The following is a 16,763-nucleotide window of genomic DNA, read 5'->3' on the forward strand; positions in this document are numbered from 1 at the left end:
CTGTTGTCTCTCGATTTTCTTTTTAAGATAAATGCACTTGAAACATAAAATGATTTATGTCTGGCTATGATTATCCGTCATTTTGTGGGGACGATACGTTCGCGTTTCTAAATGTCTTCTAAAGATTGCCGAAATGTATAGCCAACACAAGAACCTAATTTAGTTAAGAAAAATTACGCTGTAACAGAAGAATGATAAATTGGAGTAGTCCACAATAAGTGATTGCCCATATTTAAATTACTAAAAATGAATTGTTCCACCCCCACAGTGGATTACAGCTATACAAAAGTTTTAAAGTTTGTTTCACGGGTACCCTAATTTGTTTCAGACTAAACGACCTAGATGAACTTCCAGAACGAGGTCTATTTCTAAACGATCTTAACTTGCACGGATTAAGTCGAGAAATGGTGCTAGCTGGATGGCAGCATAATTCGAAGTAAGTCAATTTTAATATATTCTTTTTTATAACGTTGATATGAAAAGTTTTATTGCTACATCCCAGTTCATTGCTAGTTTAGAGCTGTTATAAACTTAGCACAGCAAATAAAAGGCATGGAAGACTTTTTATTAAAGTATTGATTAGACTTGGTATAACCAGAAACCGTTACAGTTATCGTGACGATATGTAAGTAATGCAATCACTTTCAGTTCGCAATATAGATAATATAATTGATAACCAGTTAGGTAATCACAAAGTTACGTTATTCTAATGCTTCTTCGTAGCTTTTATTAATTTTATACTGCACTGTATGGAACTTTGATTTGATTGAAGAAGTTCTGCGATACCTATATATTTTTATACAGAAAACTTGTTTTCGCACCGATGACACCAGCACGTTAAAAAGTTATTCAATTATTATAATGCTTTTGGAGAGGATCATAATATATCGAAAAACTTAATTCGCGCATCTTCCCATACAAATACAATAGGTACTGTGAACTGCCTACTTCTGAATCGTTTTCTTTTTACTGCAGTGACTGTTTAAAATTCTTGCAAAAGATGCCTAACTAGTAATGGCTCCTATACAACAATCCGCCCGTCTCATTATTTTTCCGTCTTCATCTCATTCTTACTGACAAACGCTATTTATCTCAATTTTTATAATGAGTGTTGTACGACAAATTTATCCCGTAGTAGATTCATTATGTCCTGGAACATGATAAGAAAAGGAGCGTTGAAAGGGAAACGTGATTTGTAAACCTTTTGAGGTTATTCTGTATTTTCATACATACATAATTTACTACAATACTTTTACAACAAATCAGACACTTCAGTCGTACACAAAATGGTAACATATTGAGGCAAATCTTCCCCGTATTTCAATTTATACGACACTAATATACTCCCACCAACATCCAAACTTACATAGGTATGTCACATATACAGATAGGTATGGAACCAAATATAATAGGTATTTCTAACAGCGTTTTTGCACTTTGGTACAAGACAATACCTATAAAATGGTTTTTTAGCTTTTTCCATTGTCTGAATAGCTATGTTACAACTGATAATCTGTATAAAAACTCAGCACTAAAACTAAACAAATACTGATGGTGACTTGTGACGTCATTCAAGGCCCGCTGAAAATGTGGCGGCGTTCAAACCATTGAAATAAAAGACTAAGGAAGAAGGGGTACCTACATAAAGTACGCTTATTGGGATCCAATCCAATCCAATTGGCTTCTCAATATGGCCGACTTTGACAATTAATTGACATTTACCGTAAAGTGAAACATTAGCTGTAAATCGTGTAATATAAGAAAGTCAAAAGCTAAAACAACAATTTGAAATACATCTACTTTTCAGATTTCCTTTAAACAGGGAATGACGAGATAGCTGGATTTCGTTTATAAGAAGTGATGGATCTGTCTATACGGGGTGCCAGTTTTAAAAATTGCTGTCGGCCATATTTTCCAAACTGAAGAAGATATTGAAAATCGTTTCAGGGGTATTGAGGGGAACCGAATGACGTTATGAGTGGCACCCCCCTTAACCCCCCAGTTCCCCTCTTTAAAAATCTTAAATGGCAACCCCATACTTGTGACACATCGTTGGAAAGCTACTGAAAAATGCTTTCGTGTGGAACCAATAAAGTCCATATTCATTAAGACAATTTAACAAAAATTTAATAATTAACAAAAAAAAACTATATGTTGACATTGAGTGATTTATGGCAAATTGGTCAAGAACTTCAACCTGAACTGCTTCATTAAGTAATCTTGGTTGCTTTGTTTCTTTTATTGATAACAGATCTCGTTTCTTCGAATTTAGCGACCAAATTTTGAACATAGCCATGGCTTACATTCTCCTGAGATGTCTCTCATTAAACGTTCTGGCTGTTCTAAAAGATGATAGATTTTCGGAGCCATAAATAAATATTATTTCCACACGTTCAGCTGTACTGTAAGTCTGTAAGTCAATAAAAAAAGCAACCAAGATTGCTTAATGAAGCAGCCCAGGTTGAAGTTCTTGGCCAATTTGTCAAAATCCTTCAATGTCAACATATAGTTTTTTTAGCTTCCTAGCATGTGCTAGGTAGCTATTGCGATAGCCGTTTTTTGAACATTTCAAAATTTCATCACATGTCGACGTTTTAGACCATTTTAAGCAACTTTTAAAGAATAAAATTTTTTTCCGTCTGTATGTACGTACGTACGTACGTACGTACGTTTGTTGGCAATTTTCTGAGAAAACGGCTCGACGGATTTTGTTGAAATTTTGTATATATGTTTAGGCATACCGAACAGAAAAATAACGGGCCGGATTTTTGAAAAAAAATTTTGGAGCGCCGTAACGGCATCGAACTTTTTTTTTCAAATAGCAACCTAAAATTTTTATTCTATTATTTGGAAGACTTTATTTTCCTGTGTACAACCTACAAAAAATTGGGCCGGGTTATATTATCAAAAAACGGAGAAAAAAATTGTCAAAGTCAAAAAATTGTGTTGCATAATGTGCAAAACGCAACGATCTTGTTTCTGAAGCAATTTAAACGAAATTTCTATGGTAAGTCCCTTTAATAAAAGCAAACAAAATTCATGCGCAAAAATGCAATTTTCTTATTTATGGAACAATTAAAACGAAATTTGGATGGTAGGTCCTCCTAATAAAAGAAAACAAAATGCATGCGCAAAAATCGTGTTGCGCATGCGCAGAAATGCAACTTTCTTATTTATGGAACAATTTTAACGAAATTTAGATGGTAGGTCCTTTTAATAAAAGCAAACAAAATTCATGCGCAAAAATCGTGTTGCGCATGCGCAGAAATGCAATTTTCTTATTTATGGAACAATTAAAACGAAATTTAGATGGTAGGTCCTTTTAATAAAAGCTAACAAAATGCATGCGCAAAAAATAGTGTTGCGCATGTGCAACATCCAACTTTCTTATTTATGGAGCAATTTTAACGAAATTTGGATGGTAGGTCCCTCTAATAAAAGCAAACAAAATGCATGCGTAAAAAATGCACCTTTCTTATTCTTTCCGTCTGTATGTACGTACATATGTTGGCAATTTTTGGTTTCAGCTAGGAAGCTATTCTGTCAAGAATTTGACACCTGGTTTTGTTAATTATTAAATTTTTGTTAAATTGTTTTAATGAATATGGATTTTATTGGTTCCACTTGAAAGCATTTTTCAGTAGCTTTCTAACGATGTGTCACAAGTATGGGGTTGCCATTTAAGATTTTTAAAGAGGGGAACTGGGGGGTTAAGGGGGGTGGGGGGTTGCCACTCATAATGTCATTCTGGTTCCCCCTCGATACCCTTGACACGGTGTTGCGCGGTTTTCAATAGGTATCTTCTTAAGTTTGGAAAATATGGCCGACTGCAAGTTTTAAAATTGACACCCTGTATAGTAAAATCTATGTAATATCAGTACTATCCGCCACAAAATTAAATATATTAAATGTGTGTACGTCCCTGCACGTATGAACGTCCACCATATTGAGAAGCCTAATAGGATCCTAGCTAATAAGACATAAGCTCCATCCTTAGTCTTTTATTTCAATGGTTCAAACACATCGAATAATATAAAGTTTACGTTTTAAATATTATTTTACAAGTTAATTGAATTGTTCTAACAGTGTTTACACTTTTTACATTGTAAAAACGATTTAAAAAAGCGATTAAAAATTTTAAAAAGTACATGCATATTCCCTATTCAACTTTTTGGGATTCAACGTTGAGTTGGCCTCTTTGGGTCGGTGGAATACGTCTTCAAGGTTCTTAATGTGAATCCTGGAAAGCTTTGCCAACAATATCATCCAAATAAATCAGACAAGTCATCCAGGATAATCCATTAAGAACCGATCCCACTAGTCGCTCAAAAATGGCTGGCGCATTGCATAATCCGAACAGCATGGCGGAGATTTGCCATAATCCTGATCCAAGGGTAAAGGCTGTCCTTTTCCTTATCTTCTGGAGCTTATACTCCACTTGGCAATAGTCACTTTTTAAATCTAACGTTATGCATATTCTTGATCCAGCAAGAGTGTCGCTAATTTGCGGTACCGAATACCTGTCTTTCTTAGTCACGCTGTTGAGCTGACGATAATCCACACAAAATCCGGATCTTTAATCACATTTTCCCCCTTCGCATCTCGGACAATCTTCTCCACCTCTTCCCTCTTAACGAAAGGCAGTCTTCTGGGTGTTTGTCAGATAGGTTGACAATTGTCAGTATTTATTTTGTTTCTAACAATTTTGCATCGACATTTGGCCCTTTCATTTAAATCAACAGGTAACGGATGCTTTCTGTTCGGTGTCCATTCTTTCACATGTTTCCGCTATCAGGGCAGGCAACTTTTCAGGGATCTTCTCGAATCTGGTTGAAACACTCGTACGCGTTGTATTGACGACTCGCTTGCCAGTTTCCAAACAGTAGTGGTTCCTTTCTTCAGTTTCACGTCGTAAGAACTAACATTCATCAGTCTAACCGGTACTTCTTGCTTACTGCCTGTACTGAGGTGCCCTTTTACTGATGCCACACGAAATTTTCATCTTCCAGTTTCAATACTCCCTGTTTGAAATAAAGTTCAAACCGTAGGTGCCCATTATGTCCCTCCCTAAGATGATATTTTCCTCAATACCAGCGCACGATGCGTAATAGTCTTCCCGATAGTGATATGAACAATGAAAATTGGTCAATATGTCACCATATCTCCAGTCACAGTACATGAACGGCATTTAGTATTTATAAGTCGCGTCCGGTTGAATAGCTGGGATCTAATGATGGTGGCACCTATATCAACCAGCGTACTTATTGGTATGCTCATCAATAATTACACTCTGGGATCCGGCACAGAGTGACGTGGCAGTCTTAACTCGGGGCTTGCGGATACGGATCGACGATTGGCTCTCATCACTCTTGCTTAGTTTTCCGATGAATCAGTAGATCAGTAAGTCTGGATTCCTGGGACTTTTTGTATGTGCCCCAGTTCCCCACAGCCCCAACATCGAGGGCGGTTCTTTCTATGGTTTTCTAGATTTTCTATCTTTTTCAATATCAGTATCGTGGTCTGGAACTCGGTTTTTTTCCATCGCGTCCGCACTTTTGGGTGTGACTAATGCGTTGATGGTTTCGTGACTTCAATTTCTAGCGGTTAAAGTTTCTAGCATTGACTTCCGACGAGACTATATCACTACCTGCTGATAGTCAGTATCCAGCAACGAATTGTTTGGTGGAAATTTGTTCCAACACACTCTGAAGTGCATCGGGATAACCAGCTTTTGTCAGTCTCACTATATTGATTTCATTATCTTGCAAAAACTTCCCGGGTCCTTGTACACGAGCTGTTATTTGTGTGCAATTTTGACCCTATTTAACCTACACTGTATCTCTCACCGTTACGGAAATCCCAATGGTCAGCCGCATTTTTGAACCACCCTGTACAATGAAAGTATATTTAACGCGGAAACCTCAAAAAGGTATGTGAATATATTGAATTAACGAATATCGATGTGTAAAATTAATTTTGTAATTGAAAAACATAAATTGACATTACATTAATACTGATTGACTAGCACACGCACACTTTAACTAAACTAAAATAATCTCAACACTCCCACTTTTAGTTACAAGTTGCTAAACCTAAGCCAATAAAAATCATTCCTTTGGCATAAGGCCTATCAATGTACGAAAATATTGATGCTTATTCTTCGGTAAAGCCTTCGTCATTATGTCGGCTGCCTGTTCGTCCGTTGCCACATATTTCAAATCGAAAGTTCCATCATCGTACTCCTCTCGAATGGAATAATATCGTACATCGATATGTTTTGTTCTCTTATGGAATTCCGGATTCTTAATAAGTCGAATTGCGCTTTGATTATCCATAAGAAAAATCGGTTTGTCCAAAACGACCGGCAATAGTTCGGATAACAATCGATACAACCATATCAATTCCTTTATCGCATACGCCGCCGCCATGTACTCGGATTCAGTTGTTGACAGCGCCACTGATTTTTGACGCTCCGAACCCCAACTAATAATACTGTTACCAAGCATAAAAACATACCCAGATGTAGATCGCCTGGTTTCGATGTCTCCCGCATAATCTGCGTCGCTGTAACCACACAGATTCAAATTGGTGCCACTTTCAAATCGAATGCCCATATGTATTGTTCCTTTGATGTATTTTAAGATGCGTTTTACCGCATTCACGTGTGCCACTGCCGGTTTTTCAAGATGTCGGCTTGCATTACCAACAGCAAAACTGATGTCTGGTCGTGTGGCCACTCCTAAGTACATCAAACTACCAACTGCCTCACGATACGGAAAAATCGTTTCTTCGTCTGCATAAAAATCTCCAAGATTTTGTGCACTATCCGATGGTGTCGCCACAGCATTACAGTCTGCCATGCCGAAACGATTAAGTACCTTATGTGCATACGCCTGTTGATTTACGTGAATTGAATCGTCCGTTTGCTGTTCAATTTCAAAACCCAAAAATGATCTCACTTCGAACACTTTGACGTCGAATTTTCTTCGCAGGTGTTCAATTACCGGCAAAATTGCATTTTTGTTTTCTGCTGCAATCAAGCCATCGTCGACGTAAATAGCCAGCAATATCATACCTTTTTCTCCATTGTGCACGAACACGCACGGGTCCAATTTACTGGTCACAAAATTGAATTTTTTAATGAACTCCGTAAACTTTTTGTTCCAGCAGCGTGACGCCTATTTTAAGCCATACAAACTCTTGGATAGCTTGCATACTCGTCCGCTGCCATCGTCGTAACCGATTGGTTGATTCATGTAAACGGTTTCTTCCAAATCTCCATTCAAAAATGCTGTCTTTATATCAAACTGTTGTAATTTCATTCGTTTTGACGCTGCCAGTGCCAAAATCACCCGAATTGATGTAAATTTGACCACCGGGCTAAACGTCTCTTGATAATCGATACCATATTCTTGCGTTAATCCCCTCGCTACCAACCGCGCTTTATAGCGGTCAATGCTCCCATCTGAATTCCGCTTCAATTTGAAAACCCAACGATTATCAATCACCTTTTGTTCCTTCGGTGGATTAACCAAATTCCATGTGCGATTTTTGATGAGCGAATCGTACTCTTCGTTCATTGCCTGCTCCCACTATATGTGATCGCTCGAATGAATGGCTTGTTCGTACGTTCTTGGCTCTTCGTCAATTGCCAACATGGCAACACGATCTGTTGATGCGAAATACGTTAACCGCTCTGCTGGTACAAAGTTGCTTCGATCGCACAGACGTCGTTCGATAATATTTCCTCTATCGATATCGCATACTGCACCATGATTGGTTGGTTGTTCCGGTATCATTTCTGCATCATCAGCGTCCAATTCATCATCCATCACGTTAGCTTTTTTATCTGCCCCTTTCTCGTTATTGATGTCAAGTGTGGCCATTGATTTCTTCCAAAAGAAAAATCACGTCACGAGCTACCTTGATTTTGTTCGTCATCGGATTCCACACTCGATATAATTTCGAATAATTGTCGAATCCGACAAATATACACTTGACTGCTTTTGGATCCAGCTTCTGTCGCTTTTCCTTTGGAATGTGTACGAAAACCTCAGACCCGAAGATTCGTAAATGCTCGATTTTCGCCTTCTTATCGTACCACAATTCATACGGTGATTTTTCCGAAACAGTGCTCGTTCCAGTTCGATTCAGCACATATACTGCAAAATTTACAGCCTCCGCCCAGAATTTGTAATCCATTTGCTTTGAATGAATCATCGTCCGCGCTGACTTCACGATCGTCCGATTATCGCGTTCGACGCAGCCATTCTGCTCCGGCGTGTACGGTACAGTTCGTTGATGTACAATACCAGAATCGTTGAAAAATTTCTTCAACTCCGCATTAACAAACTCAGTCCCGTTGTCTGATCGAAAATAGCCCACCTTGTGTCCGTTCTCTTGTTGCATTCGTATCACCGCTTCCTTAACCTTTGCTGCTACCTCCAATTTTTGCTTCAGAAAATATACAAAACGATAATGTGAAAAATCATCTTTAAGAAGTAAAAAATATTTCGAACCACCAATCGAATTCGTTTGCATTGGTCCACAAACATCCGCATAAATGATTTCCCCGCATTTCTTTGATTTTTCCTCACGAAGTTTGTAGCTTCCTCGATGATGCTTTCCATAGACGCACGCAAAATCTTCGTCTACAAAATCAATATCGTTGCTTTGTAGAAATTTCTTCACATGTGCGACGTTTTGATGTCCCATACGTTCATGCCATGCACGAAGCGAAATTTTCTTAACAGCCACATTTGCAATGGCTCTATCGACTTCAGATGTTGTCTCACATTTGAATAGCATTTGAAACAACCTTTCGCGTCGAACTCCCACTGCAAAAATGTTTCCATTTTTCAGCAATTTGCAAAGTTATCCGACTGTAATTGATAACCACGATCCATGGCCTTTCCAGACGAAAATAAATTCACGTGAATTTCCGGTACATACAACACATCTACCATCCGTCTGGGAATCCATTGATTACCATCAAACGCAAGAAGATTGATGTCGCCTCTTCCTTGAGCCATGATCTTTTCGCCATTTCCAATTATTATATGTGACGATGTCTCCACAAAATTGTAAAACCACTCACGTCGATGACACATGTGGTCACTGGCCCCTGAATCCAACACCCAAGAGTCTTTGTCTTCAGTTAATGTTGTGCCATGACACACAAATGCATCTGCCAATGCACTGTCATGCTTTTTGCTTGCAATTTTAATCGAAGCTCCTCCGCCATTAATCGCGCACGCAAATTTGACATGGTTTGATTTTCCGCACTCGTCGATTCCCAAGCACTGTGGAAATGGTTATATTCTGCTGGCAAAGCCATCAAAATTTTTGTCATAACCATCATATCGGAAATATTCTCCTTTTGATCCTTCAATTGCTGCACAATCTCCATGAGTTTCGAAATACACGTTGCAATATCATCGCCCGGCTCCTTTGTGAAACTGTAATATTTTTGTTGCAAAAATAAAACATTTGACTTCGATGTCTGCTCGTATGTACTTTTCAGCGTCGTCCACATCGAATTTGCCGTATCACAATTCATAATTTGCAGCAATGGCTGTTTCTTGCACGCCGTTGAAATTGCACGTCTCGCTTTGGCATCGTTCTTCTTCCACGCCACGATAGCCGTCCTATAATTTTCATCCCTATTTGACGGTGGGGAATCAGTACCATCTACCACGTCGAATAGTTCACTAGCTTCTAGCACTTGACGCATTTGAAATTTCCACGTCAGCCAGTTGCTTCCGCCTTCCAGTTTTTCAATGTTAACTCGATCGCTCTCCATTTTGTTTCTCCCGAATTCACTGTGTCTCAAAGAACCGATTGTCCACTTTCATACGATGATGAAATCACGACGAAATTGTTCTTTTCTCGACTGACAGTACAAGTGCAATGACACTTTCTCGAAACAAAAACAACGAACTCTCCGTGTTTTTCAGCTTACTGTCCGTACGTACTGTGCACTACCTCGCGTTTTTTCGTTCTAGAATATTCTTTCTAAAAATCGCACAAAATGCCGTAAGATTTCCAAACGTTCACACGAAAATAAAACGAAATGCACTTACTTATTTGCCACCGAATGTCTTCCCGAAACCGTGCACAATCCTTTGTGTTTGTACCACACGATTCTAAACACTTCGACAAACAAGACTGCTTGCACGCACTAATTTACAATTATATTTTTGTACACACCATTCGCACGAAGTACCGAAATTATCCTCGTGAACTGGGCTACATAACCTATTGAATTAACGAATACCGATGTGTAAAATTAATTTTGTAATTGAAAAATTGTAAATTGACATGACATTAATACTAACTGACTAGCACACGCACACTTTAACTAAACTAAAATAATCTCAACAGAATAATCGGAAAGCCCAGCGCGCAGTACCACAAGTGCAAAGTGTGGCCATCGAATCATTTTATAAGCATTAGCAACAGCGCATTTGGTTGCCTTGTTATTTTTGCTAGAAACCAATTTTGTTCTTTTTTGGAGTATATACTACCATTCCAATTTCCTTAGTACATGGAAAAAAGGAGAAGCCATGGTGAATTTAATTTATCTAATGAATTTTCTGAATCTAAATTCACCTGGTGTCATATAGTACTTTGTACTGCTTTACTTGTTCAATAAGGTGTTCACTTGTATACAGATAGACATAGGAACAGACGGACAGACCAACAGATACACGGCAGACAGCAATACAAAATTATAAACGATCGAAGTAAAATTAATGACCATTTCAAAATTTGTTTGTATTTGTATACGCTCCACTATTTTTCATTAAACTGTAGAAACTTCGACGACAGCCGGCTCATTTGAAAGAGAATGGGGTAATGATCCCGTGCCTACCGGTATTTTTTCCAGGTCCTAGCATTAATAAAATTAGGAGGAAAATATGCTCTCGTCATATTATGTTTCATCATTATGTCATCATTCATCATTATGTTTGCATAATGACTTTTTAACTTGTTTGGTTTTTTTACAATAACCTTTTTAGCAATAAACGCAGAAAAATTCCTTCCTTGGCGCAAGCCTCGACATCATAACGAACCAAATAGCGAAAGTAGAACACTAGCTCTTAAGATAAAGAACTATTAGTGTCCCAGCGGATGGACGGACGGACAGACGGGCCGATAAAGGTGCTACAATAGCGCATTTTTTAAATTTTTGTAAAAATGCGCTAAAAATCAAGCAGAGGTATTCCTGAATCAAAAAGCTGCACAACACATTAAATCAGTCGGAGAGAAGGAGCTAATAACAACTTGTAAGGAAAAACTAACTCAAAGTTTAGATCAGAGATCAGAGGACGAAATTATCTTCGTAAAAGGTTTTTGCGAACACGTTGTTCGTAAAGCTGGAGACATTACCTCCAACATCAGCTGCTCTAAGTTCCACAGCCTCCGAATGTACCAGAATGGAAAGGAAATAAACAGGATCCTTTATAATGAGGTTGGGGATTGATAAACGGAAAAATTTTCTACCCGAAAACTAGGCGTGCGCAAAATGTCGAGGAGTTGTTCAAATTCTCCAGAGCCTGATCTTATACTCTCGATTTGGAAGAAGTGGAAGTTATAGACGAATAATTACGCATTTACTGCCATGTGTGGGTCGGGACCGGAGCATCATACTTAAATATAATGTATTTCTGTCGTATACATTAATCTTAATGTATTGAGCGTTTTCAGATTAAACATAAGAATAAGAATATCCTTTTCATACAGACATGAGTAGGTTAATTTAACATTCTATTGTAAATTGCCCTTGAGCAGCCCAAAATAATTAGATAGCGGACTTCAAGTTTTAATGCGACATAGGTAAGTGTGCGGGGTCTAAACAAATTGAGTTCTCCAACAACTTAAATAGTTATTGAAGTTTTGTTAATTAGATTTCAAGCTTCATTGTTAACTTTCGTTTAAATAAATAAGTGGAAATGAATTCGTTTCTGTTTAATACTTCCAAGATCAATGTTAAGTGCAAAAGTACTTGATTTTCAAGAGCTTTAATTCCAGTTAAAAGCGAAGCCCTTGAATAAATTGATTTGAGATTAATTTGATTTAATTAGGTCTGTCTTTTCCCTTTATTTTTATATTAGAACTAAGGATTCGTCGCAGTTTGAATTTAAAAATTTTAGATGCGAACATGCAATTTTTTTGCATACAGCCGTGAAGTCCTAAAAAAAGTACCACAGCAGCACAAAATTTAAGTTTTGCCCTAATCATTATTCGTACAGTGTAGTTTCCGTAAAATTCACACCTCAGATGTAGACATCATTTGGTCAATTTGATGGTACATATCCGAATTTGTGCTGCCGTGCTTTGCTAGTGGTTTGTTTGAGGCTTCATTACCAGACAAGCCAGTTTGTTTAAGGTGGCGTTTGCAAAAGCTGAAGGTTTAAGCTTGTGAATGAATTGATAAAAAATTATTATCAGTGTATGATCATAACGAAAGATATATATTGTATATGGGAGTTTTTTAACAACTTATTTCCTAAATAACGGCGAAAGTACCGGAATTACCTAAATAATTTTTGTTTCATGCAAATGTCTGAACATTATAATTATATTTGAATGAATGTTTTCAACCAAAAATTTGTACCCAGATGGCAATTGTTGTGGAAACAAATTTCTAATTTTTCATTGTATACGCCACCTTAACACTACAAGACACGATAAAATTGCTCTTATTAGGATCACACTCCAGAAACGAATCGGTGTAGGTATGAAGCTAAATTGTAAATCTGTAAGGCAATTCGAACAATAGCAACTGTGCCCATTTTGTACTCGTACTTTACAGTGTTTCGTTTTCGCGCTAAATGAGTAACGATCAAAAATACTACAGTGACAATTAAGAAAGTCAGGGCGGGCTTTTGGAAAAAGATCGATAGAAAAGAACTCGCATAATTGCTTGACGGATTAGCATTAGTTTAAGTGGAGATGAAATACCTATACCTACTTGAAACAATGTTTAGGTACTTTCAGTTAGCCATACATGGCCCATGGGAACTGAGTGAACACTTACTTCAGAATAAAGCGATATAAGGGTTTGACATTCATTTCAAATTATTAAATAGTTTTGTAACTTCGTTAGGGCCATTCATCTAGTTGCAGTTATCGCGTCTAAATTGAACTAACGCCAAGTAACAAAAAATGATGGACATACATATATTAGTCAGAGAGCGGTTTAATTGAAATGTGTACAGGTAGATGATTAATGTAATAATTAGCCAAAGTTGATCAATGCATGTGTGAATTAGTCATAATTTGCAGATGGACATAAAGTGGATATTACTCACACTCCACACCATTAGCATTGACTTCTTAGTCTTAGTGCAGCGGAGAGAGCCGCGAAATCGTTCAAAAAATTTTTTCGGAGTAGAAAGAATTGGGACCCACACCATTTTGTTCAGAAATGTTTGAACCTTCAGAATCTCGCTTTACGACATTTTCCCGTGGTCCTGACAAAAGTTATAGGCCGCTAAAGTTGAAATTTACTCATTTTCGCGCGCGCGACTAGACCACCGAAAGTATTTATTTTCTCAGCAACTAAGCGATATACATCAATAATTCCTTTTGTAAAATGAAAGTACATTTATAGCAGAATCTAAAGCATTCATATTTACCTACCTTGTTATGCACAGTTTTTAGAAAAATGACCGTCAACTTCCAAAATTCGTGTAGCAGATGAAAAGTGCGCACTTTGAACTCTCATAACTTTTTATTTCACGATATCGATTTCCAATATTTATAGCTCATTCGATGCTCCAAAGCATTGTGATTATTTTATTTTCTATAACATTACCGTGAATTTTTCATAATAAAAAAGTTACGGTCATTTAAGTAAAAACCTACCGACCTCGCCGAGTCGGTAATCGCGAGTGAGACGGAGAGGGAAGGATAGTCAGCAGCGTTCGCTAAACAAGGAGCGATGCGTAAGAGATTTTACTTTACTAAGAAATTTCTCTCCGAATACCAAAACTAGCTATTTAGGCCGTTTAGTTTACAAATGCATTCCGCCGAGCTGCATTGTAAAATCTCAAACAATTCATTAACTCCATGTATCTCAGTTCTTTGGTGAAATATATAGGTACAAATAGGTACCTTTCTCTGTAAATTTTGGGGGTTACTCCACATTAGGTATCTCTTGTGCTGTGCTGTATATTGCAAGATCAGCAGTAACAACGGTATGATTTTGTCCCAAAGATTCAGGCTTGTTTTTTTGATTTCACTAGACGATTCATTCATTCATTCATTCATTTTTATTTAATTCCTTCGACAAATAACATTTGTATGGAACAAGTCAATATAACATTAATTAAACAAACGAACAGTTAAACAAACAAACAATTAAATATTGGAAGATATAAAAAATTCTTGTATGTTGTAGATAATCGTACAATTTCTTTTTAAATTTTTTCCATGTAAGGCAAGTTCGATGGTTAGGATGGTATTGTAGCTCGCTGGTGGAGAATTCAAAAACGGCATAGGTATATTATATTGAATGGTAGATACCGGAACTTACTTAGGAGGATTATCAGCAGGTACTTAGGCTGTTAAAGTCAGTTATCTGGTCGTTATCTAGTGATAGGTAAACGAGGAACTTGGATTTCTTCTGTCGATGTATCTCGCTTTTGAAAAAAGACTGTGCGTTGAATTTTTTTCGTCTGTTTCCACAGAATATGCCCTACTTATTCTTATTCTGTGACTGTTTCCTCATTGATGTCGAAGTTGCTCGCTGTGATAAAATTATCATTATTTCATACTGTCCGGTAGATGTTTGATTACACTATCATTTTGAGTCCGGTAGGTGAGTTATTACAGCATCAGAGCCGGTAAGTGTCGCTAAGCAACACTTACCGGACTGTTATTTGTATACATCAAATTTGACATCTTCACACAATTAATTGAAAACCCCAACATAAATTTGACTGTAATTCTTTATTTCAAACATTAACATTGATTGTAATGAAACAATTTGTATTGCCCTCAACACTAACGCCTGGGTTATTACTGGATGTCGAGTTAGTAATGTTTGATTCCTTCTGCTGTAGAACTTCAATGAAATTTTCGCCGCCTTGTATCAGTTGTATCATACGGGCAATCTTTTCCTTCTACCGAGCCTTCGATGTATTTTTCTGCCGTCGATGAGCTTTTTCATGCCCCATGACGCTTTAACACCGAAACCCAGGCAAAAAATCTCAATTCAAAAACTTACTGCATCCAAACAGTATGCCAACATGACGTTTTCCTCTACTTATGTCGCCCCATGTTCGTACCTCAATTGGCAAAACACTTAGTACTCTTTTTCATACCTTGCGGGCGATTTCTTAGGACCCAACTTTTCGGTTGCTTCATGAGATTTCGACAGGATTGTATCGGAAACAATGGAACATCCCACAACGTTTATAGCGTCCATTTTTCAGTGACAATTCAACTCATGTATAAAAGATCGCATAAGCCGCAGTGAAATTGTCACTTTGACAGCGGCAAAAGTTACCTGCAACTTTTCCAGCGACAAATGCACTAGTGGTTTTTTCACTTATTCATTTTCGAACCAATTATCGCATTACCCTTTCCCATATGACTAGTTTGACGTCTGTCAATAATTGATTAATTTGGTGAATTTCTTGTTCGTTAAATTGTCCTGCCGAATTACACTCGAGGTTTGTATTTAAACCGAGTAAATTTGGGTTGTGGCAATTCAAATCTGTTTCCTTTTAGCAATTGGATCGAAAAACTGTCAACCTAAAAATGCTCCACCTGCGGTGTCGCATTTTTATTAGTTGACAGTTTTTCTCGTCTAATTACTAGGCAACAGATTTTTATTACCTAAACAACCCAAATTTACTCGGTAAAATACAAACCTCTTGTGCAATTATAAGTGAAAAAATTCAATGTCAACAAACTATAAACTATAGCAACGGCCGTTGCCACAGAAACAAGGTAATGCGATTTTTACAATATAATGAAATTTTGTAATCTTTGAAATGAAATAATTAACAGACTTACAGTATGAAATAATAGTACATTATATATCAAGGTAGAGAAGTCCACTATTATTGCCTGAGCACCAAGATTACATCTCGAGGCGCTTGCGCCGAGGGGTGTAAGGGGCGAAGGCAATAATAGACTTCTCTACCGTGGTATATATACTATTTTTTTCACTACTAGCACTTGAAATCCTCTAAATTAACATATTATATTGATAAGAGAGTTAACGGTTGGACAGAATTGTTTGTTTCTTAATTTAACATGTCAATCAAGTACGTGGAAGTACAAGTCAAACAGGCCGTATTTTGTTCTGTCATTGAGATTTTTCAAAGAGTAATTTCGTTCGAATTTTTTCAAAATGTGATAATTTTAGGTATGTAATTTCTCTGGAAATTGCGAATGGTGGCAATTATTCGTTTTAGAGAACTTGTCTAAACGTTCATTGAGCGAAATTTCGGGTTGTGTTTTCTAAAAGTGACAGCGTGACAGTTCTCATTATTGACTACTAGTTAATAATAAAAAATTATTAACCACTTTGAACAAATGCCGAGAAAGCCTACTTTACAAGTGGAAAAAAGGTTAATAATCATGTCATCAGACGCTAGTAGTGAAAAAAATACGTTACGATATACGTCCGGTAGTACTTGTAACAGTACTCGTTTAAGACATTCTTGACTCGGCTCCTGACGTCGCCTCGTCCATAATGTCTAACTCGTACTGTTACAAGTAACCTACCGGACTTATAACGTAAA

The 16,763-nt window shown here is 37.3% G+C and overlaps 1 protein-coding gene across 1 annotated transcript in view; it reads left to right on the top strand.

Annotated features, from left to right (window-relative positions):
- Positions 1–328: 328 nt before the first annotated feature.
- LOC116163318 (soluble guanylate cyclase 89Da-like) overlaps positions 329–16,763 on the top strand; it is a gene marked incomplete at its 5' end in the record, with an annotated part of 47,588 nt that continues 31,153 nt past the window's right edge. The window contains 1 exon segment of the mRNA XM_031477201.1: positions 329–436. Within this exon segment, the coding sequence (XP_031333061.1) occupies positions 329–436 (108 nt within the window).

This window comes from Photinus pyralis, unplaced genomic scaffold, assembly GCF_008802855.1.
Source record: "Photinus pyralis isolate 1611_PpyrPB1 unplaced genomic scaffold, Ppyr1.3 Ppyr1.4_LG2, whole genome shotgun sequence".
Taxonomy (NCBI): domain Eukaryota; kingdom Metazoa; phylum Arthropoda; class Insecta; order Coleoptera; family Lampyridae; genus Photinus; species Photinus pyralis.